Source organism: Phocoena sinus, chromosome 4, assembly GCF_008692025.1.
Source record: "Phocoena sinus isolate mPhoSin1 chromosome 4, mPhoSin1.pri, whole genome shotgun sequence".
In the NCBI taxonomy this organism is placed as follows: Eukaryota; Metazoa; Chordata; class Mammalia; order Artiodactyla; family Phocoenidae; genus Phocoena; species Phocoena sinus.
The window spans coordinates 89,170,671-89,193,211 of record NC_045766.1 but is presented as its reverse complement, the minus strand read 5'-3'; the positions used below and the strand labels follow the sequence as shown (position 1 = coordinate 89,193,211).

Sequence of the window (22,541 nt, the reverse complement as noted above, 5' to 3'; positions counted from 1 at the left end):
GGTTGCTATTGTTAGGACACAAAAAGGCTTGTAGAAACTTTATTTTATGTAAAATTTATTAATAATAATAGCTAACATTTATTTAGTAATTAGTATGTGTCAAACACAAAGTGCTTTATGTATATTATCTGAATGAATTTTCACAACAACTATTTGAGGTAAGTAATATAATTTTTCCATTTTTATATGTGAGGAAACTGAGGTATAGAGAAGTAACTTGCCCATGGTTTCATATTTAATAAGTTGTGGAGGTCAGATTCATCTTCAGAAAACTTGATTTCAGAACCAAGGTTTAAATGACAACTTCAAACCCTCCACATTCATGATAGTAAAGGGTAACAGTAAGAGTTAAGTAATGTCTTCTGTTGCTTTTATATGCTGTATACTTTCTAGGAAATCATTTCCTATTCATTGAATAGCTTGTATCTGTCTGCCTCCTGAATAAGGTTGAAAAGTCTGTCCTTGCTGCAGTGTTACTGACTCTTTATCATATATTTCAGATCTCAGTGGGAAATGGAGAAGCATAATCTGGAAAGCACAATTAAAACATACTTAAACAAACTGAATGCAGAAACTAGCAGAGCTTTAACAGCTGAGGTAAAAGAAAAGAAAGAGGGAGAGAGAGATGGGGTTGAGGAGTGAAGTTTTACTTGTGTACTGGTATACTAAAGAATTTTTAAAATATTGTTTTTTGAATAAACAGAATTAAGACATCTGAGGACCTACCAGAAAAACACAGCTCAAACTCTTGTGCTTTTTTGACTTGTTGGCATTTTGTATATTTTTACTTGAAATTGATGATCTTATGTTGTTTTCCCCCAAATGACTCCAAGAAATTGTTTTGCTTCAGTATGTATAGCAAATATAGACATCTTAGAAAATTCTCATTAATCCAGGTGACTAAGCCAAACTTCTAAGAATAACATTTCACTGCTGCCGTAATATCTCCTTTCTTTGCTATTTAACTACATAGATCTTCCAAAACCACATACACACCATACATTCCAGTGTTGGAAACCAACTTACCTCTTCCCCCAGAAAGGCATTCAGTTTCTTCTAAGTTATTTTAGAACACCACAGCTAGGATCTCTCAAAAGAAATGTGATTGTATGTATGTATGTAATTTTTATTTATAGATAACCAAACTTGATATACAATAAAATTCAAATTTTGGAGCACTCGACATTAAAAGCATTACAAACCTTCTCACCTTTGTCATGGTAAGGTCTATTTTTTAGCAGAGTACTCTGGAATCCAGAGCTCAACAATCAAGGGGTGATATCTGCACCAAAAATCCCTGGACAGTGAAGTATTAGAGTATTAAATTTAACCAGAAAAATAAAAAAGCTCAGATTACCTTAAGAGTTCAACTTTGTAGACTTTGTTTTTCACTGCTTTTAATCAGAAAGTTCCTTTCTACTTCCATTATTAATTTTAGAAACACTTAATGCTGTCTAAGAGTATAATGAGCTATTTTCAGCGAATATTGAGTGATCAATAGGAAAAAACAGAGGCCAAATGACCATGCATCAATAATAGTTGGAAGGGATTCCCACTGCTGGAGAGACATCAGCCTAGATGACCTCCAAGGCCCACTTGGACAGCATAGTCCTGTAGGGTCTGATTGTTTTCTTACTCCTTCATCAATTAAAAAAAATAATCAAATAGCAGGACTTCTTTTGAGTGTTCTTAAACACACTTGCTGCATAATAGAGTTATCTGAGAGCTTTTAAAAACGCCTTTTCGGGGCTTCCCTGGTGGTGCAGTGGTTAAGAATCCACCTGCCAATGCAGGAGATATGGGTTCAAGCCCTGGTCCAGGAAGATCCTGCATGCCCCAGAGCAACTAAGCTCATGTGTCACAACTACTGAGCCTGCACTCTAGATCCCGTGAGCCATAACTACTGAGCTCACGTGCCACAACTACTGAAGCCCATACTCCTAGAACCCGTGCTCCACAACAAGAAAAGCCACCGCAGTGAGAAGCCCGCGCACCGCAACGAAGAGTAGCCCCCACTTGCAGCAACTAGAGAAAGCCTGCGCGTAGCAACGAAGACCCAACGCAGCCAAAAGTAAATAAATGTTTATTTTAAAAAAATCAATGACATAAAAAGAAAAAGATATTCAGAAATTTAAAAGAAAAACCGTTTCCCAGGTTACACCTACTATCAATTAAATTAGAATCTCTGAAACCAAGACATCATTTTTTTAAGTTTCTGAGATGATTCCAGTGCATATGCAAGTTTAAAAACTAATGTTCTAAAATGTTTCCCAACCCAGTAACTTTTGAATAAAAATATGAGAATTTCAGAATTGATCAAAGAGCTTTAAAATGTGTTATGGGCAGGAAAGAAGCTCAGGTGTTGTTGGAAGAGATTGAAAAAAAATAGCTTTAAATTTACTTGAAATGTTTGAGGAAAGAATGTGTTCATTTACAAGGACATCTTTAACTTCTTTCTCTTTCTCTCAAAAATCTGTAGGTATATTTCTTACAGTGTCGTAGAGATTTTGGTTTGCTTCATCTAGAGCAGACTGAAAAGGAATGCCTCAGTCAGCTTGCCAGGGCGACTCACATGGCAGCAAGGTAACCTCTCCCTCTTCCTTAATGTGTCTTGGTCTCTGAGGTACTCACAGGTGGCTCCAAGGTTGAACGTAATCTGTGATGTGTTTTACATATATGACTTCAGAGTCTTTGGAGTGAAGAAGCCATTGTTTTTTTAAACCTCAAATGTCATTTAGTCACTTTGAGCTTTTACTTTGTTGCTTCTGCTGTGGCACTGAGTCTACTAAGTGCAGTAGTAGCTGATGGCAGATTTTTCCCTTCCTCTACAATGAAACAGATCAAAAGTCTCAGTCAGAGACATGCATGAAGACCAGATATTTACAAAACAAGGTGGATTCTAATTGGAAAACTTTTTTCTAATTCTTTTCTCTCTTAACGCTTTATTTTAAATACCTTTGGAAAAATACATTGAGGGAAAAATCAGTATAACACCTAAAACCGTGTTAAAGGCAGTTTCCTGCTGTGCTACAAATGAGTGGTTTTCAAATTTTAGGTAGGTTGCATGGGATTCTTCAGTTTATAATTTTATGGGGTACACCTTTGAACTTAAGGAATTAATTAGATTAAAATCTCTGGGACCAAGGCATCACTACTTTTAATGATTATTATTTTAATATGATCATCATTATTCTTCAATTCTAAAGAATCAGAATCTCTGATGTTTAACAAGATTCCCAGGAGACACTGATGTGCATTCATGTCAGGGAAGCACTGTTATAAGTGATCAGTCTATCTTTGCTTGCTACAGGGAGAAAGGATGCTCTATAAATTAGAATATTATCAAGCTTCTTTGTATGAGATGATCTCAGTGATAACTTGTTATGCTCTTTTGTGCCAGGTGATACTGGGGTGGGGATGTTATAACAGATAGAGCCTTTTGAAAGGCCACGTGAAATCTCTCTTCTTGAGATGCCAGACCGTAAACACCTCAAAGCTGTTTTACTTAAGTCGTTTGATGGGCATGGTGGGCAGAGCTGCTGTGTTTGTGCAGTTTAGCATATCATAGAGACAACAATCTAATTCATCCTCACAGAAGAGGTATTTCTTTCTAACTTTCCTTTCTGTAGGGAATATCTTTTTCTAATTTGCAAAAGAGCCTGATAGGCCAACCGTGGCCCTGTGATGTCAGGGTTAATGTGAAGGTAGTCCAAAACCTGCTTTCAGGATGTCAACATCTTTGAGAATGCTCCTGCATTGGATGGCTAGGGCAGTTTCCCTGTGTGGCCTCCTTTGCCTCCCTTCTTCAATGGAGGATTCCTATACAAAGGAATGTCTTTGTTTACTAAGCTTTTTAAAAATTTTTGATAACAAGCCCTTCCATACAATTTTCTGCCCATTTGAGGTAATTGGTGATAGAGGTAATTTTGTTGTTGTTTTACTTTATCTATATACATGGTAGAGAACATAATAGAAATTTTTGGAAATCTAAGTGGCATATAAAAAGAAAGAACTTTCTCTTGTGTCTCCATTTCTATACCAGCAACCTAAAATCACTTCAATTAAAGGCTGCAGTAGACAGTTGGAATGCCATTGTGACAGATGTTAGAAACAAGATTGCATTCCTCAGGGTAAGTCATGAAGTATTTAGAGTAAATTGACTGAATGGTGTAGGTGGTATATACTTAAAGGAAACATCTAACATTAAAAACAATTACTAGAGAAATTTAAGGAAGAACATGTTTTTTCATTGCAGTTATTAAAATTTATGCCTTTTTGAGGTTTGAGACTGATTACTTCCATTGTAGTTGGCTGTAGATAACACCCTAGGCTCTTACTTGTGGTCTTCTAGGTCCTTAGTCTAGTAAATGGTAAACTCAAAAATTGTGCTTCACACAATTTTCCTAGAATTCCAAAGCTAACTCTGCTCCAGTCAGAAATAAGTGTCTTAACTTGATCTGAGTAATTATGTGTTTACAGAATTAAAAGGAAGATCAAGCAGATCTGTATTAGTTTTCAATCTTAACTTTTTATGTAATTACTCCCTAATGCAAAATAATAAATTCTTAATTATTCATGTAATAGAATTAGGACTGTGCTAACAGTAATCTAAAGAGGTAACACACTGAATACTTGTCTAGCTTTGTCCTTGGTGGTCTTCCCTGTTTCTTTCCCAGACTCGTTCATACTCAGTCTTTAGTGATGCTTAGCATATTTATTGGATTTATTCAAAGTTCTGGCCTCAAAAGAGATGCCCCTTGTTCTCTGTCATTGTTTTCTTCTAAGAACGTGTCCTATATATGGAAGTTTCTAAATGTTTGAAGACTTTCTCTTCCAGCTCTTGTGGTTTGTTTACAAAATAACATATAAAGCAAAATGGGGACAATGCCAAAAATGTTCAAAGTATGTTTTTAAGCTTCAAGGATAGGAGTCTTACCTTTGGCAAAATCTAAGAAGAAAAAACAAAGGTATATGTGGAACTGGAGACAGCTACAGGTATAACTTTTAAGATTTAAAAAAATGTGGACATTCAAAAGTTTTCCCTAAAACTTCCCCTCCAGTTTTTTTTTTTTTTTTTTTTTTTTTGCGGTACGCGGGCCTCTCACTGCTGTGGCCTCTCCCGTTGCAGAGCACAGGCTCCGGACGCGCAGGCTCACGGGCCCAGCTGCTCCACGGCATGTGGGATCCTCCCGGACTGGGGCATGAACCCACGTCCCCTGCATCGGCAGGCGGACTCTCAACCACTGTGCCACCAGGGAAGCCCCCCGTTTTTAAAATGAACATTTGCAAGTAGTTCAACTCTTTGTTACAAATACTTTTTCCCCCATATTTTTCAGCAAGTAGATTATTTACATCTTCTTGATCTTTAGACTCTGTTTACTTTATATAAGTGGTTCCCATTTGGGGGCTAAAAATTATTGAAGCACTGAGGAATTATCACAGAGATCTGTGAATTATATGTCTCTGTATCTTGTCGATCAATAGATACTTCTAAAAATACAGCTATTTACATTTGTGGATAGTGGTATATAGAGTTGTTTTTATGTCAGAAATTCTTTTTATATTATTTCTGGCATAATAGATTGGAAATCACTCATCTATGTTGTACTATTCAAAACTACATCAAGTACTTCCATATGCTATTTCTTTGAAGTTGATTTTGCTGTAAAATATTGTTTCTCCTACTAGACACAGTACAATGAACAAATTAACAAGGTGAAGCAAGGGTTTGCCTTGAGTACCTTGCCTCCAATCCAGCTTCCTCCACCACCACCCAGTCCTGAGATACTGGTAAGAAATACAGTTGACTCTTGAACAACGCAGGTGTTGGGAGTGCCAACCCCCCACCCCCACCCCATGCAGTCAGAAATCTGGGTACTGCTCTCTCTGCTTCACAAACGGAATTGATAAATGATTACCCAAGAGCAGGAAGCTGAAACAGTTTGGATAGAATCAGGACTCAAACCCTAGTTTTTTGATTCCACATATTGTGATTTCTAATCAAATGCAAACTTTCTCCACATTTAGTTAATTTAAAGATCTGTAACATGAAAATACAGGGATTATATTTATTGAAAAAAATCGGTGTATAAGTGGACCCACACAACTCAGACCTGTGTTGTTCAAGGGTCAACTGTATAACATTTTGAAAAATCACCATCTTCATCTTGATAAAATGGTAACAGCTTTAAAACACTCAATATGATTATGTCTGTGTGTTCAAAGTGGAAAGGGTACATGTAGTGCGTATCATTTGTAATTATGTCCATTCCTGCTGTATCATCTACAGATGATATGACTAGTTGGCTGACTCAGCTGAGGCAAGAGGTAGGTTGTATCACTGGATTTTAGTAATGCGTTTGATATCTAAAGAGGTAATATATGCTCATTCATCCTGTCAATCACACTTACATTATGAGAGAAAACCGATGAATGCCTAGAATTCCCAATGCCCTCACGTTACTGCTAGATGACTAAAACATCTCAGCATAATACCCTAGCATGCTGGACTTCACACCCCCCCACCCACTTCCACTTTAGACTCTGTTTTCCTTAACTTTTATCTTCTACCTTTAACAGTAAGGACAGCTTTTATTTATTACCCTTCCCTGCTTACTGTGAGGGATAAATGGGTCTACATCAGACAAACTAATCTCTATGCTATACTGTTTATGTTAGCCTTCTGGGAAACATAGCCCCTTAACCCAATAAACTCATACAGCTTTCCAAAAGACCTTTTAGAACAGAACCACTAGATAATAACCTTTATTATGATAATGGATCTGAGGGTAAGAAAGGTGTGATATATTTAGGGGTAGATCACTTTTGACATTAGCATTTCTGCTTATAGTAGAACTTAGAAAATGTTTTTTCTACAAATACTAGTTGAGTATATCAAAGAACTTAAAAATTATGTGAATTGTGTGGAGTTACACTGTTTCAAAAGCAGAATTCAGAGCTGAAAGCATTATGATATTCACCATGGGCTTTAGTTTAGAATGACAGTATTGGCTTTTATATTTTTGGTTAATTCAGGTTTTATAGGAGCATTATATTATGCATATTATTATTCTAGGGTTTGAACACACCATCATACCCAACTCTCCTGATAAGGAATGTGTTGCGTAGATGACAGAAATCCCAGATTCCCTGTAGTTCTATGGGAAGTAACACATATTCTTGGTAGGATTTCTAGAAATCTGTTGCCTCTGCCTGTATTCAAACTACTGCCTATAGGTTGTAGTTAAACTCTCCCATGACTCTAAATATAAAATGGCTCTAGAGACTCGGACGCTAGAAACAGAGATGTTCTTTGGAGTTTTCTGGAACCAGACTGGAATAATCTATGTGACACTAGTGACACTATAACTGAAAAACATAATCAAACCTTGACCTCTACATCCTCATCCCTTCAGAGACTTGCTTATGGCTGATGTGGCTACCCAGGTTTAGTCAAGGGAAAGAACCCACTGGCAGTTAGGCTCAATGGAATTTATAAGCATCCCTTGCTAACACTTGAGAGGTACATGTGTATCTTTTGTGCTTCCTAACCAGAGTCACTGCTGTGCTTGATCAAAGCTGACAGTTGTGTTAAAGTACAAGCATCAGTGACCACTGAGAATTAGTAGAACAGTTTGAGAGCACAGATGCTAGAAATGTAACCATTCTTTTTGCAATAAATTGAGGTGGTATTATACAATGGAAATACATTAGAGGTCTGGGTTCAGGTCCTAACTCTGTGAAGAACTGTGTTGGTTTTGGGAAACTCAGCTGTCCCAGACTTGGTTTTCCTATCTACAAATCAGGAAATTGTACTAGATGATCTGATCACTAAAGTATTTCTTTCTGAGATTGTATTGTAAAGAATGGTTACCAGGTTTTAAATATATATAGTAGTCTAACCTGAGAAGTCTGGAATAATGGGTATTGTTCCCAGTTTAACCCAGTATTTTTATGTGTTTCATTATGTTTTGATTTTTGTAGCCTGGCTGTCTAATCCTAAAAGTAGTGTTAGGTAATTGTTGTCCTCAAAAAGAGCAGGACTACTAACTCAGTACCCATCATTCATTATTTGAGGACTTTATATTATGAAAACTTTGAAACATGCATAAAAACAGAATGATGAACCTCTGTGAACCCAAGAGCCAACTTCAACATCATTATCAACATTTTGTCAGTCTTGTGCCATGTCATCCCCTTCTTCCTCCCCACTGGAACATTTTAAAGTAAACCCTACATCTCATCCATTTATACTTTAGTATGCATTCAAAAAAGATGAAGACTCTTATTCTTGAGATTTTTCTTGTTTCTTGAGGTAGGATTGTATTGCTGTAAACTTCCCTCTTAGAACTGCTCTTGCTTCATCCCATAGGTTTTGGGTCATCGTGTTTTCATTGTCATTTGTTTCTAGGTATTTTTGATTTCTTCAGTGATCTCTTGCTTATTCAGTAGTGTATTGCTTAGCCTCCATGAGTTTGTATTTTTTACAGTTTATTTTTCCTGTAATTGATATCTAGTTTCATAGTGTTGTGGTTGGAAAAGATACTTGATATGATTTCAGTTTTCTAAGATTTACCAAGGCTTGATTTGTGACCCAAGATATGATCTATCCTGGAGAATGTTCCATGAGCACTTGAGAAGAAAGTGTATTCTGTTGTTTTTGGATGGAATGTCTTATAAATATCAATTAAGTCCTTCTTGTCTAATGTATCATTTAAACTTTGTGTTTCCTTATTTATTTTCATTTTGGATGATCTGTCCATTAGTGGAAGTGGGGTGTTAAAGTCCCCTACTATGATTGTGTTACTGTCGATTTCCCCTTTTATGGCTGTTAGCATTTGCCTTATGTATTGAGGTGCTCCTATGTTGGGTGCATAAATATTTATAACTGTTATATCTTCTTCTTGGATTGAACCCTTGATCATTATGTAGTGTCCTTCTTTGTCTCTTGTACTGTCTTTATTTTAAAGTCTATTTTGTCTGATATGAGAATTGCTACTCCAGCTTTCTTTTGATTTCCATTTGCATGGAATATCTTTTTCCATCCCCTCACTTTCAGTCTGTATGTGTCCCTAGGTCTGAAGTGGGTCTCTTGTAGACAGCATATATAAGGGTCTTGTTTTTGTATCCATTCAGCCAATCTGTGTCTTTTGGTGGGAGCATTTAGTCCAATTACATTTAAGGTAATTATCGATATGTATGTTCCTATTCCCATTTTCTAAATTGTTTTGGGTTCGTTATTATAGGTCTTTTCCTTCTCTTGTGTTTCTTGTCTAGAGAAGTTCCGTTAGCATTTGTTGTAAAGCTGGTTTGGTGGTGCTGAATTCTCTTAACTTTTGTTTTTTTGGTTTTTTTGAATTCTCTTAACTTTTGCTTGTCTGTAAAGGTTTTAATTTCTCCATCAAATCTGAATGAGATCCTCTCTGGGTAATCTTTTTTTTTTTTTCGGTACGCGGGCCTCTCACTGTTGTGGCCTCTCCCGTTGTGGAGCACAGGCTCCGGACGCGCAGGCTCAGCGGCCATGGCTCACGGGCCCAGCCACTCTGCAGCATGTGGGATCTTCCCGGACCAGGGCACGAACCCGTGTCCCCTGCATCGGCAGGCGGACTCTCAACCACTGCGCCACCAGGGAAGACTTGGGTAGAGTAATCTTGGTTGTAGGTTTTTCCGTTTCATCACTTAAATATGTCCCGCCACTCCCTTCTGGCTTGCAGATTTTCTGCTGAAATATCAGCTGTTAACCTTATGGGGATTCCCTTATATGTTAATGGTGCTTTTCCCTTGCTGCTTTTAATATTTTTTCTTTGTATTTAATTTTTGATAGATTGATTAATATGTGCCTTGGTGAGTTTCTCCTTGGATTTATCCTGTATGGGACTCTCTGCGCTTCCTGGACTTGATTGACTATTTCCTTTCCCATGTTAGGGAAGTTTTCAACTATAATCTCTTCACATATTCTCTCAGACCTTTCTTTTTCTCTTCTTCTTCTGGGACCCCTATAATTTGAAAGTTGTGCATTTAATGTTGTCCCTGAGGTCTCTGAGACTGTCCTCAATTCTTTTCATTCTTTTTTCTTTATTCTGCTCTGCGGTAGTTATTTCCACTATTTTATCTTCCAGGTCACTTATCCGTTCTTCTGCCTCAGTTATTCTGCTATTGATTCCTTCTAGAGAGTTTTTAATTTCATTTATTGTACTGTTCATCATTGTTTGTTTGCTCTTTAGTTCTTCTAGGTCCTTGTTAAACATTTCTTGTATTTTCTCCATTCTATTTCCAAGATTTGGATCATCTTTATTATCGTTACTTAGAATTCGTTTTCAGGTAGACTGCCTATTTCCTCTGCATTTATTTGGTCTAGTGGGTTTTTACCTTGCTTCTTCTGCTGCATATTTCTCTGTCTTCTCATTTTGTTTAACTTACTGTGTTTGGGGTCTCCTTTTTGCAGGCTGCAGGTTCGTAGTTCCTCTTGTTTTTGGTGTCTGCCCCCATTGGGTGAGGTTGATTCAGTGGCTTTTGTAGGCTTCCTTGTGGAGGGGACTGGTGCCTGTGTTCTGGTGGGTGGGGCTGGATCTTGTCTTTCTGGTGGGCAGGGCCGCCTCCGGTGGTGTGTTTTGGGGTGTCTGTGAACTTAGTATGATTTTAGGCAGCATCTCTACTAATGGGTGGGGTTGTGTTCCTGTCTTGCTAGTTGTTTGGCATGGGACATCCAGCACTGGGGCTTGCTGGCGGTTGGGTGGAGCTGGGTCTTAGCATTGATATGGAGATCTCTGGGAGAGCTCTCGTCAATTGATATTACATGGGGCTGGGAGGTCTCTGGTGGTCCAATGTCCTGACCTCGGCTCTCCCACCTCAGAGGCTCAGGCCTGACACGGGCCGGAGCACCAAGACCCTGTCAGCCACACGGTGAACTCAGTGACTTCCTTAGTATAAAGCTGCTGCTGACCTTTGTGATCATAAAACTCAGTCCTTAATCTTGTTCCCTACCCTCAGATTTATGCCTCAGGACTCTTACTCTTATTGGCTATATAATCACACCACCATTTTGCATCTAAGAAAATTATAATTTTTAATGTCTAATATTGAAATTTATATTTCCCCAATTGTCTCAGAAATGTCTTTTTCTTAACTAGATTGACAGTACTTCCAATGTGGTTATAATTACCATTACTTTAAAAACCCTTATTTTTAAAAAAACAATCCAAACAAGGTTTATACTTTTCATTTGGCTGGTTATTTTTCTTTAAAATATAACAGCTACCTATCTCCCTCCCTTTTATTCATATCATTTATCTGTTAAAAAACTAACTTCCTACATTATTGATGTAACTGATTACATCCTTGTGATGCCATTATACATATTCTTCTATTTCCTATAACCTGATCATTAGATCTAGAGGGTTAGTTACAATCAGGTTCAGTGTTTTTGGCAAGAGTACTTTATAGGTGATGATGTATACACACATTAGAAGACACACAATGTCTCTCATTTAGCGATGTTAAGAATCACATGTCATCCTTATCTCTCCATTATAAAGTTCCCCATTAACTTTCACCCTGCTGGTTTCAGTATTGTTACTTAAGAGCTATCTCGATGCTCATTTTTTAAATTCAACAAATAGGGGAATTTCTGCTTTATGCCAGTGCTAGACCTGGCACATAGTAGATGCTCCATAAACCTGTCCTCTTTTGTTGTCCAGCCAATAAGGTATCCATCCCATTGGTAGATGCTAAGAAGGCTAGCTTTCTACAACCCCCTGGGAAGTTCAGTAACATTCACAGGCATGTCTGCAAGTCACTGTAGGAGGGTTTATTCCCTTGGCCCACCCCACTTCAGCTTTCCACTGCCCTTGGAACTAAACATAAGGTCAGAACTCAACCAGGTGGTACAAGGTCCCTTCAATACATAATAGCAAAAGTAATATTTTCTATAGACAACTTTGGTTCTTTAGCAGAATTTCTGACTGTCAGTATTGTTTATCAGCATGGACAGTACTCATTGAGGAGCTCCTTTCCATAGTCCTATATTATTCCATTTGTCAGAGAACTTTAAAGATCACCTAACCCAACCCTCTTACTTTATAGATTAATGACTTGGTATCCAAGATTACCCAGCTAGGTGGAGAGAAAGGACTAGAACCCAGTTGTCTTCTGTGTCCATGCTCTTTAGTATATTTCACTGCCCTTTGCTTTTTCAAATATTCATATACTTAACTAACGTTATGACAACATTGTTTCTAATATGCTTTGTATCTAGATTTCAAATCAGCTACCCCCCCAAAAAAAATTGCTCTATGAGTTTAGATTATTGACTATGTAAATATATAAATATGTGGGGGTTTTGTTTTTATTTTCTATCTTTTCTATTTTAGATACAGCAGTTCTTGGGAAGACCCGTTGTGAAAGAATCTTTCTTTAGACCTGTACTCACTGTTCCTCAAATGCCTGCCGTTTGTTCTGGAGTCATCTCTGCAACTGGTCAACCTAGACCCCCACTGGTACAGATCCCTTCTTGGTGGACTATACATTAACTAGCTTGTTGTCACTTACAGTGGACTTCCAGAATGAATGTCTTCTCTTTGTTCATATACTTGATAAGTAATGATGAAGGTGATGGTGGTAGTGATGATCATGATGATGATTGAATGAATAGTTCCATGTGAGGCACTGCATTAAATGCATTATATATATTATTTAACTATTTCATTAAGTGATTATAACTTAGTGTTTAGATACAAAGATAAATATAATATTATAGTAGAGAATTCTTATAGTTTTGCTTCTATAACAGGCACTAATGCAGGGTAGATTGATATTTTTAATAGATAATTTATATTTAGCATGATTGTTAGCTTCTTTGCTTTTCAGCCTACCAACGTCACAACATTATACCGCAAAGCTAAAGAAAAATTTTATATACACACACACATATATGTGTGTATAGTAGGACATTGTTTATCTATAAACAGGTAATATAAATATCACCTTGCAACATATTATACTATAAAGTTATAAATCTTTCTAGCCACAAAGAGCCATATAAGCTGTATCCAAACCTGAAGAAGCAACAGAGAAATTTAAAATGATTAGGATTATTAGTTGTAATCTTGGTCAAGGTAAACTTTTTATTACAAGAAAAATCTTCTCCCAGATGATTGATGTTTAATATAATTAAAGAAAAAATTCTCTAATCTTGACTTTCCCATAACTACATTCTAGTCAGTTGGGGTTTATTTTGTACCTATGTATTGCTGACAGCTTCCCTTTGAAACATATAATCAAATGGACTTACTCATTTGTGTAGAGGCTGCCTCTCTATGAATAAATATGTATCTAGGCCTTAACATATTTACTAAGTACCACATCTTCTTTATCACCATGATATTACAGTGTTGCTCAGGTGGTTTGCTCCTGCACCATTCTGTAAGGAACTATAAATAAAATTTTATTGAAAACATTAAAGTACCTCAACCTTCTAATAAGATTACTTCCTGATTCCTCTGAAAAAGCTTGACACTGAGGCAAACCCAGATTTCTGGTGATATTCTGCTCTTTCTCTGACTTACTAGGCTTTGTGTGAGTAATTTCAGTGGCTGTTAGTAATTTTTCATAAGTAATAACCTTATATTTGAAAATAATCTGTAGTCTTAGGTAAAGGATGCATGTTTATAATTATCCTAGTAATCAGATAAGCACTTCAAAAATATTCAGTTACTGATATTAATTAGAAACTTGATGGTTCTAAGAAGGAACCATCATAAAATATGAGGAAAACTTTGTTTGATGGTTTCATGGCTCAAAGTTGTCGCTACTACTTCCATACGACCTTTGTAACATTCATGACACTGGGCAGATATTCTAGTAGTATTCTCATGTTTATTTAGTTGTTTGAAAATTAAACTTCATTATTTTTCTAATTATAAAAGTAGTATATGTTAATTATAAAAAGGCAAATAATGTAGAAATACATAAAGCATATACAAAGTATATAATAATTATATAAAGTAGAAAGCAAAATTACCCTGCTGTTGAATCCTAGAAAATAATCACTGTTTACAGATTATTCTGTATCTTACAGACCTTTTTCTGTGCATACACATTTTAAAAATGTTTTACTATAAAATGAGTTCTACCATAAATGCTGTGCCGTAGACTTTTTTTAGAAAATGAGACATACATTGTGGACATCTCATATGCTCAGACATACAAATCTATTTTTAAGGACTTGATTAGATATGCTACAATTTATTGACTTATTCCCCTGTTAACAAACTTTAGGTTGCTTTCAGAAATGCACACTCTGTATGTATTTCTGTGTATGTTTGCAATTACTGAGACTAGCATGTGCTATTTTTAAAATAAAGGTAAACATATACAAACAGTTAGAAATATGGTGCTGTAAGGAAAAAAAATTCTAAAAAGGGAACATGTATGTCAGTATTCCTCTTCATTCTACCCATTTTCTGAGGTATGGAAATGTAATGTTGGCATGGAACCTTGCTTCCTAATAATTGAAGCTGATGGGTTGTAACTCTGTGCTCCTTACAGATGACTAGCATAGCCTGGACGGTGCCAGTGCCTGTGGGAGAAGCTGTGCCTCCCAGTGCAGGTCTGGGAAGTGATCCCCCCATGATGAATTGGGAGAAGATTACAGACAGGCTGAAAACTGCCTTTCCACAACAGACCAGGTACCTCAGTCTCTTTTAGTGTTGAGTACAGATCATACTCTATAGTTTCCACAGCCATAATTATGCCAATGAAATGTTTCAGAGAAATATAACACCCCACACACACACACACACAAAGTACAAGTATTTCCTAACCATGGCCTTGGTAGGGAAAATGAAATTTATTAAGAAGAGACAGTTTTCAGTATAAATGCTAAACCTCTTCCCTAAAATTATTAGTTTAAAGTCATGAGAGAGTAAACTTTTAAATTTAGGTTTGCTCATTTACTGAAAGTACAACCAGTTGTAAACCTACCCAATTTTATGCCACTAGCTGCAATAATGACCTTAATAACCTATTTCCAAAGTGAATTTTAAGTTAATTGTATGCCATATAAGCCCAAACATAATCAGGTTTTACTTTCCTATTTCCTTAATTTTATTGAGGGTTCTTGTAATTTCTTTGTTAGCGGACAAAGAAAGGGGACATAGTTAAGTGCAAGAAATCATCATTTTAGTGTGCTTTTCACAGTTCTGACTTCAGCAGAAAGCTATTTAATTCTACTCCTCCAGAAATGAAGTGTCTTTTATCTTTAATCTTGTATCAAATGAAATAATTCTAGTTTTCACCAGCATTTTCATTTGAAGACCAATGCTTTTATTTAACATATGTACCGTTATGTTTCAGGATTAGATTATGGTTTTATAAATATAATAGTGAATAGAAAATGAAAATAGAACTGTAATATAGTTGTTATAAATATATCTAGAAAATAAATAGTAAATCAAAGGTAGTTTTATAAGGCTGGTGAGATGACATTTCATTTGAGAAAGAAAAATACTTTTATCATCCTACCCTATCCTACCAAAAATGTATATGCAGGCTTTGGGTCAATGGCTATGGGAATGGAAAAAGAACATATCAGTTAAAATATTCCTAGGTTTCTTTATCACATAATTAATGTGTCTTTCAGTCTTTGCTTTCATTTTCTGTTAAATCTTTGTTTTCTGTTTCTGAATTTTACAAAAGTAGAACTATTAACAATGACAGAAAGAGACTGATAGTAACATAGTTAAAAAGGAATATTTTAGTCTTTTTTTTTTTACATCTTTATTAGAGTATAATTGCTTTACAGTGTTGTGTTAGTTGCTGCTGTACAACAAAGTGAATCAGCTATATATATATATACACACACACACGTCTCCATATCCCTTCCCTCTTGAGCCTCCCTCCCACCCTCCCTATCCCACCCCTCTAGGTCATCACAGAGCATTGAGCTGATCTCCCTGTGCTATGCAGCTGCTTCCCACTAACTATCTGTTTTACATTTGGTAGTGTATATATGTTAATGCCACTCTCTCACTACATTCCAGCTTCCCCTTCCCCCGCTGTGTCCTCAAGTCCGTTCTCTACATCTGTGTCTTTGTTCCTGCCCTGCCACTAGGTTCATCAGTACCGTTTTTATAAATTCCATATATATGCCTTAGCATATGGTATTTGTTTTTCTCTTTCTAACTTACTTCACTCTGTATGACAACTCCAGGTCCATCCACCTCATTACAAATAACTCAATTTTGTTCCTTTTTATGACTGAGTAATATTCCATTGTATATATGTGCCACATCTTCTTTATCCATTCATCTGTTGATGGACATTTAGGTTACTTCCATGTCTTGGCTATTGTAAATAGTGCTGCAGTGAACATTGTGCTACATGTATCTTTTTGAATTATGGTTTTCTCGGGTATATACCCAGTAGTGGGTTGCTGGGTCATATGGTAGTTCTATTTTTAGTTTTTTAAGGAACCTCCACACTGTTCTCCATAGTGGCTCTATCAATTTACATTTCCACCAGCAGTGCAGGAGGGTTCCCTTTTCTCCACACCCTCTCCAGCATTTGTTGTTTCTAGATTTTTTGATGATGGCCATTCTGACTGGAGTGAGGTGATACCTCATTGTGTTTTGTTTTGTTTTTTTTTAATTTATTTTTGGCTGCATTGGGTCTTCATTGCTGCGCGTGGGCTTTCTCTAGTTGCAGCGAGCGGGGGCTACTCTTAATTGTGGCGTGCGGGCTTCTCATTGCAGTGACTTCTCTTAGTGCAAAGCACGGGCTCTAGGCGTGTGGGCTTCCGTAGTTGTGGCTCGTGGGCTCTAGAGCACAGGTTCAGTAGTTGTGGTGCACGGGCTTAGTTGGTCTGTGGCATGTGGGATTTTTCCGGACCAGGGCTCGAACCTGTGTCCCCTGCATTGGCAGGTGGATTCTTAAGCACTGAGCCACCAGGGAAGCCCCCCTCATTGTGGTTTTGATTTGCATTTCTCTAATGATTAGTGACGTTGAGCATCTTTTCATGTGTTTGTTGGCAATCTGTATGTCTTCTTTGGAGAAATGCCTGTTTACGTCCTCCACTCATTTTTGGATTGGGTTGTTTGTTTTTTTTTGATATTGAGCTGCATGAGCTGCTTGTATATTTTGGAGATTAATCCTTTGTCAGTTGCTTCATTTGCAAATATTTTCTCCCATTCTGAGGGTTGTCTTTTCGTCTTATTTATGGTTTCCTTTGCTGTGTAAAAGCTTTTAAGTTTTATTAGGTCACATTTGTTTATTTTTGGTTTTATTTCCATTATTCTAGGAGATGGGTCAAGAAGGATCTTGCTGTGATTTATGTCATAGAGAATATTTTAGTCTTGAGTGAGAGAGCATTGAGAGATATGATATAATGAGCTTAGTACATAAATAAGTAGATAACAAACTTAATTTTCACACAGTGAGCTTTTAAAAACAGTTAAAATCTCTTTTTGGAAAGAAAATAAATACTAAACTTTATTACTCACAAACACATTAAGTATCATTAATCAGTATATTAGGAGTTTTCATTTTGGTTTAAAATAAATGCAGATGGACCTGTGATCACTTTTTTAGATCAGAAATCTAAAAGGGCACATCTGTATGCTACATATCAATCCTGTGATAGGATTTCATAGCTCCTTTGGAGGGCGCATCCTCAAGGCAGTAGGAAAATCACCAGTGCTCTTTCCTTGATCTCTTCCAGAAAGGAGCTTACAGATTTCTTACGGAAATTGAAGGATACTCATGGGAAGTCCTTATCTAGACTGACATTTGATGAAATTGTTCACAAGATTTCCCAATTTATTGACCCCAAGAGATCTCAGGTAAAAAAAAAGAAAAAAAGAAAAGACAACTTTATCTCCTGGCCCTTATCTTTAGTAGTTAGCCATATTAATTATCTCCATTACATGATCAGGAAATCAGTCTATAGTCATATTAAATCATCTATTAACAACAAACAATTCAACTTGACAAATGGCATGGGAAACACCACCTGATCATTCTAGAATAAAACTGACCCTCTTGAAATTTACTCTAGGTTATTTTGAATGGCTCTAAAAGGAGACATTTTTTCTAATTTTCTGCAAAGACTTGTTTTAATTGAAAGAGCACCTAGAGTTATTTTTGGTTTTACCTGGTTCTTAGTATATAAGTAATATTGCCAACATTTATTTCAAGATTTCTCATTAACCTTTACCCTTTTGCTAATTCTCACGGTAGCCTATTCTATGGTATTTATCAGTTCTTCCTGTTTTAGTTCAATTCTAAAAAAAATAATAAGTATAATATTCTAATTTTCAGAGTCAAGGAAAATCCGTGCCAAATGGTAATAGTGCTTCACCCAGCCATACTCCTCCACCTCAGGCTAATGCTGCCCAGCCCTCAAAACCAGCCCGGAGGCCCCTCGGTTCACAAGGTCCTGCCACGTGGGAAGGAGCCAATAATTTGGTGAGACTGAGACTTGATTCTGAATACATTTAAGGTTAGAGGAGAGAAATGAGCTGAATTTAACCTTATGTGTATTCTCCCTAGGATGATGAGGAAGAGGAAGAGGAACCTTGTGTGATCTGTCATGAGAATCTCTCTCCAGAAAACCTCTCAGTTTTGCCCTGTGCGCACAAATTCCACTCTCAGGTGAACTTATCTTTTTAATATTTTGCCATTAATCAATTAAGTGAAATTCATACTGCATTCCTTGAAATTGTATACATGTATCATCCACTACTGTGTCATGAATTTCACTGGATATAACTCTGGGCTTTTGGGTACCGCACGGAAGCATTTATATGTTTTCCCATACCTAGCCATGGATTGCATTGTGTTTTCTCAGATCTAGATACACCTAGCAGGAGAAGGGGACAATGATGAGATTTAATGGGACAGAGTGGCAGTTCCTTTGAACAGAACGGGAAGGAATGTTGATTGACTTGGCAGTTGGCAGTTTAGCAGCAGTGCCACTTCACCTTGGCTTGTTATAAATAGTGTCCTTTGTCCACACCTAATGATAGCCAACTGCTGTTATAACGCATAAGACTTAACAGTCTGTCCAGGCTCCTGTATTTGCTTTTGAAGATGCTGATGCCTGAGTGTTGATGTTATAAAAATGGGAGGCTGGCATATCTTTTGTTAATTGGCATTTATATAGATTATTGGCATTTATATAGATTAACTTCTGGTGGTGTTGCTGTGCAAGTGCTATTGATATACAATTTATGATCCAAGTCTTCTGATGCAGAGGTGTAATTTGACACAGGAAAAGATCATCTTACACAAGAAAGGCTTCTCAGGGAAGTGAACAATAAGCCAGCTCATTCAAGCCGTATCTGTAAAACATCATTTCAAAGATATGTGATACCTGGTACAGAATTATGTTTTGTATCTGCTTGGATAAGAAGAGATATACACAGAATGGCTAATCCCAAAAGACCTCCAGGATAGATACTTAGCCATCTGTTTTTCCCATTTGAAGTTTTAAAAGTCCTAAAGATCCATTTAGAAAATAAATGTTTCACAAAACTTATTTTATTCTTTGCCATTGCTCATTGAATAGAAAGCAGGTAATTCATTCAGGTTACTCTCTAAAGTTAATGGGCCTCACATCTATTGCCTATTCTTAATCCTCTCTCATCTGACTTGGGTCTCCATTATTCATTCATGTAAAAATGATTTGTTTTTGGAGAGTCAGTATTCAAGCAAATAATATATAGTTCATAGCCAAAGAGTACTACCATTATGACCAAAGAAAGAGCAATCTGAAAAGTATATCCATTATCTAGGGATTTTAACTTCAGAACACCATAAGCACTTGATACAAGGTATTTGTGACATTTGTATGTTTAGGTATGACTTTTTCTAGATTATAAATTAGAATAATATATAATAAACTAGAGAAAAATGTAATAGGTTTCCTCAGTCTCCTTATTAGGAAGAACTAGTCTTCCTGAAGATTGGGGTTGGGGGGAAGGATCTTAATAGAATAAACTGGCTGAAAGGTGTTCTTCTGTTACCAACTATATTGCTCAGCAAATCACAGACAAAGTTCCATGATTGCAGAAGTTTTCATGGCAATCCACCAAATAAGGCTCTGAGATCCACTGGAAGATATGTTGGTTGGCAACGCTGATGTATGGAGTAACAGCTGCCTCTGCTAGGCTAAATCTGAGAGACTGACATGAATCTTTTTGCTCCTTAGTGCATTAGACCTTGGTTGATGCAACAGGGGACGTGCCCAACCTGCAGACTCCACGTTTTGCTACCAGAAGAATTTCCTGATCACCCCAGCCAGCACTTGCCCAAGATCTGATACAACGGGGTGACTATGCAAGGGAAGTTCAATTTTCAGACTGCAGCATTTAGTTTTGCCTTTTATTTGGGCTGATGATAGTGTGAGTGATGTGAAGCAGTACGCTCTTCAGTATTATGCAAAATAAGCTAGCTAAACTCATCAAAGCTGCAGCCAAAGAGGAGAGGACAAATCTTCAGGACTGTGAACTGAATTGAACAGGTTTAAAGAAGATAGAATTTTAAAAGTTACATTATATTTGCCCTTAACTTAGCAGGTATTTTCTTCCAACATAAAGATGATTACTGTTAGCATGTATACTAGGATGTCTTTTTTTGTCCTTATTCCACTCATCCTTTACTTTCTGCCAAATATACTAAACTTTAATTTCATGAAATAAATGACAAGAGTAGGAAAATTCCACAGATTTTAGTGTTCCTTTTAACTTTTAAAATTGATTATAAAAATATATATTATTTATTTACATTTTATCTCTATCTTCCCTATTCTTTTCTATTCTCTAAAATACATACCTATGAATAGATTATGAGCTACTTGAGGGTGGGGTCCAAACAGTGGTGTTTTCGAGCTGGCTTATACTGGTTTATGAGAAACAACTGTTAGTTTCAGGAATTTTGTGAGCCAGTTATTCAAATTGTTGGTAGCTTGAAATCTGCCATAGTGGGAGTATTTTACACCATAGAAATTGGTAAATGCTGTAAGAAAGGGCTTATTTTCCCCTCAAGAGCTGGTTATTAAACATTTACCAGTATACCTCTGGGACCATGTCTGATGATTCTTACTGTTCTCAATGTCTTTCACAGTAGGTACAGCATAAATAGTCCCCAGAATTAGAAATCAGGAAGCAGTAAGTAAAGTTACTGTGCAAATTAAGTCATTTGCTCAGTTGAATAACTTTGGTCATTTATGTAAACATGCTCTTTGGACCCTAATCGTTTATACTTTGGAGAGATTTTTTTTCTGCCTTAAAAGTTTCTAATTTCACTTTCTCATGCTGGGGGGTTACTGTTTGTGTATAGTTGCTTCTTATGACAGAGTTGACACCCACTGAGCTAAAGCTGCACATCTAAATCTTGTCACTGAGAACTTTCATTCTTAGAGGTCAAAAACCTATTTTGAAATTAGTACTGTGTAAATTCTATAAGTGTTGTACATGTCTCTAGCTACAAAATTAAAAGAATTCAGTGACCCTGTAAGAAAAATGTTACACGGTTCATATTATTTTCCATAAATTAATGAAATTCATACTGTGAATAAGTGTTTCCTGACTCAGCAACTATTTTACCTGTATATTTCAGTGTAAATATATCTTGAATTTACTTTAAATCTCTATTTAAAATTATTATTTCTATAATTGTATGCTAAATGTTTTCTTCTCTAATGAGAATAGACTGGAAAATGTGGAGGAAAATACCCCAAATGAAGGCAGTCATCTAGACATGTAAAGTGCCAAGAATGTCTTAGAATTGCACAATTCAGAACTTAAAGGGCCCTTAATAATTATCTTGTCTAACACCTCAAGGTCATGGTCATATAGCAAATTACCTTGTAAAACAAATATTTTTCAGTGTATGTTTACAACTGTAATTTCACTTTCATGTGGGAAAGAATAAATGTTTCTTAATTGAATAACTATTTTATCTGTGTATATTACTTTAACTGTGTCCTAAAGCTACTTGAAATCTCTATTTCAAACATCTATTTCTGTTTCATTGTGCTTTAGCATTTTCTTCTGTTGTGAGAAAGGATGGGAAAATATCCAAAAGAAGGAAGGCAGTCATCTAGACTTGTAAAATACCAAGTATGCCTTAGAATCATAGTCAGAGCTTATAGGGTCCTTAATGATCCTCTGATCTATTCCCTCATTTTACAGGAACATCTTGCCCTAGGTCATGTGGCTAAATAGTGGCTGAGCCAGTCCTAATACTTGAGAGTCCTGATACTCAGTAAGTCACATGCTTCCTCCACAAATTCAGGCTGCTAGGCTGTATTGGTGCTGAACTGCTGTTCTTGGCTCCAAGGAAGGGGCCAGAAGACTTAACAGGATAGCTGATATATAGTGAGAGTACAGTAGGACCATGCTCTTGAAAGTCATATCCAATTCTGCAGATGCTGAAGGTAATGGGATTTTTTTTCTTTCTGAAGTATAATTTAACAATAAAGACAACTGTAGTGGCCATTCTTCTATAAACAGTGATCACTGTCATGCCTGTGGCTGCTGAAGGAT

At 36.6% G+C, this 22,541-nt stretch overlaps 1 protein-coding gene across 7 annotated transcripts in view; it reads left to right on the top strand.

The window, feature by feature from the left end:
- DZIP3 (DAZ interacting zinc finger protein 3) overlaps window positions 1–21,943 on the top strand; it is a 119,264-nt gene extending 97,321 nt beyond the window's left edge. For 6 of the 7 annotated variants that reach the window (XM_032631006.1, XM_032631010.1, XM_032631008.1 and 3 more), the window contains 10 exons: window positions 501–597; window positions 2,480–2,583; window positions 4,043–4,130; window positions 5,689–5,790; window positions 12,369–12,494; window positions 14,545–14,684; window positions 17,714–17,834; window positions 18,313–18,459; window positions 18,544–18,645; window positions 20,204–21,943. In XM_032631006.1, the coding sequence (XP_032486897.1) occupies window positions 501–597; window positions 2,480–2,583; window positions 4,043–4,130; window positions 5,689–5,790; window positions 12,369–12,494; window positions 14,545–14,684; window positions 17,714–17,834; window positions 18,313–18,459; window positions 18,544–18,645; window positions 20,204–20,314 (1,138 nt within the window). In that variant the 3' untranslated portion in view covers window positions 20,315–21,943. The remainder of the gene's footprint in view (window positions 1–500; window positions 598–2,479; window positions 2,584–4,042; window positions 4,131–5,688; window positions 5,791–12,368; window positions 12,495–14,544; window positions 14,685–17,713; window positions 17,835–18,312; window positions 18,460–18,543; window positions 18,646–20,203) is intronic. The other variant, XR_004349735.1, reaches the window with a different exon arrangement.
- Window positions 21,944–22,541: the final 598 nt, after the last annotated feature.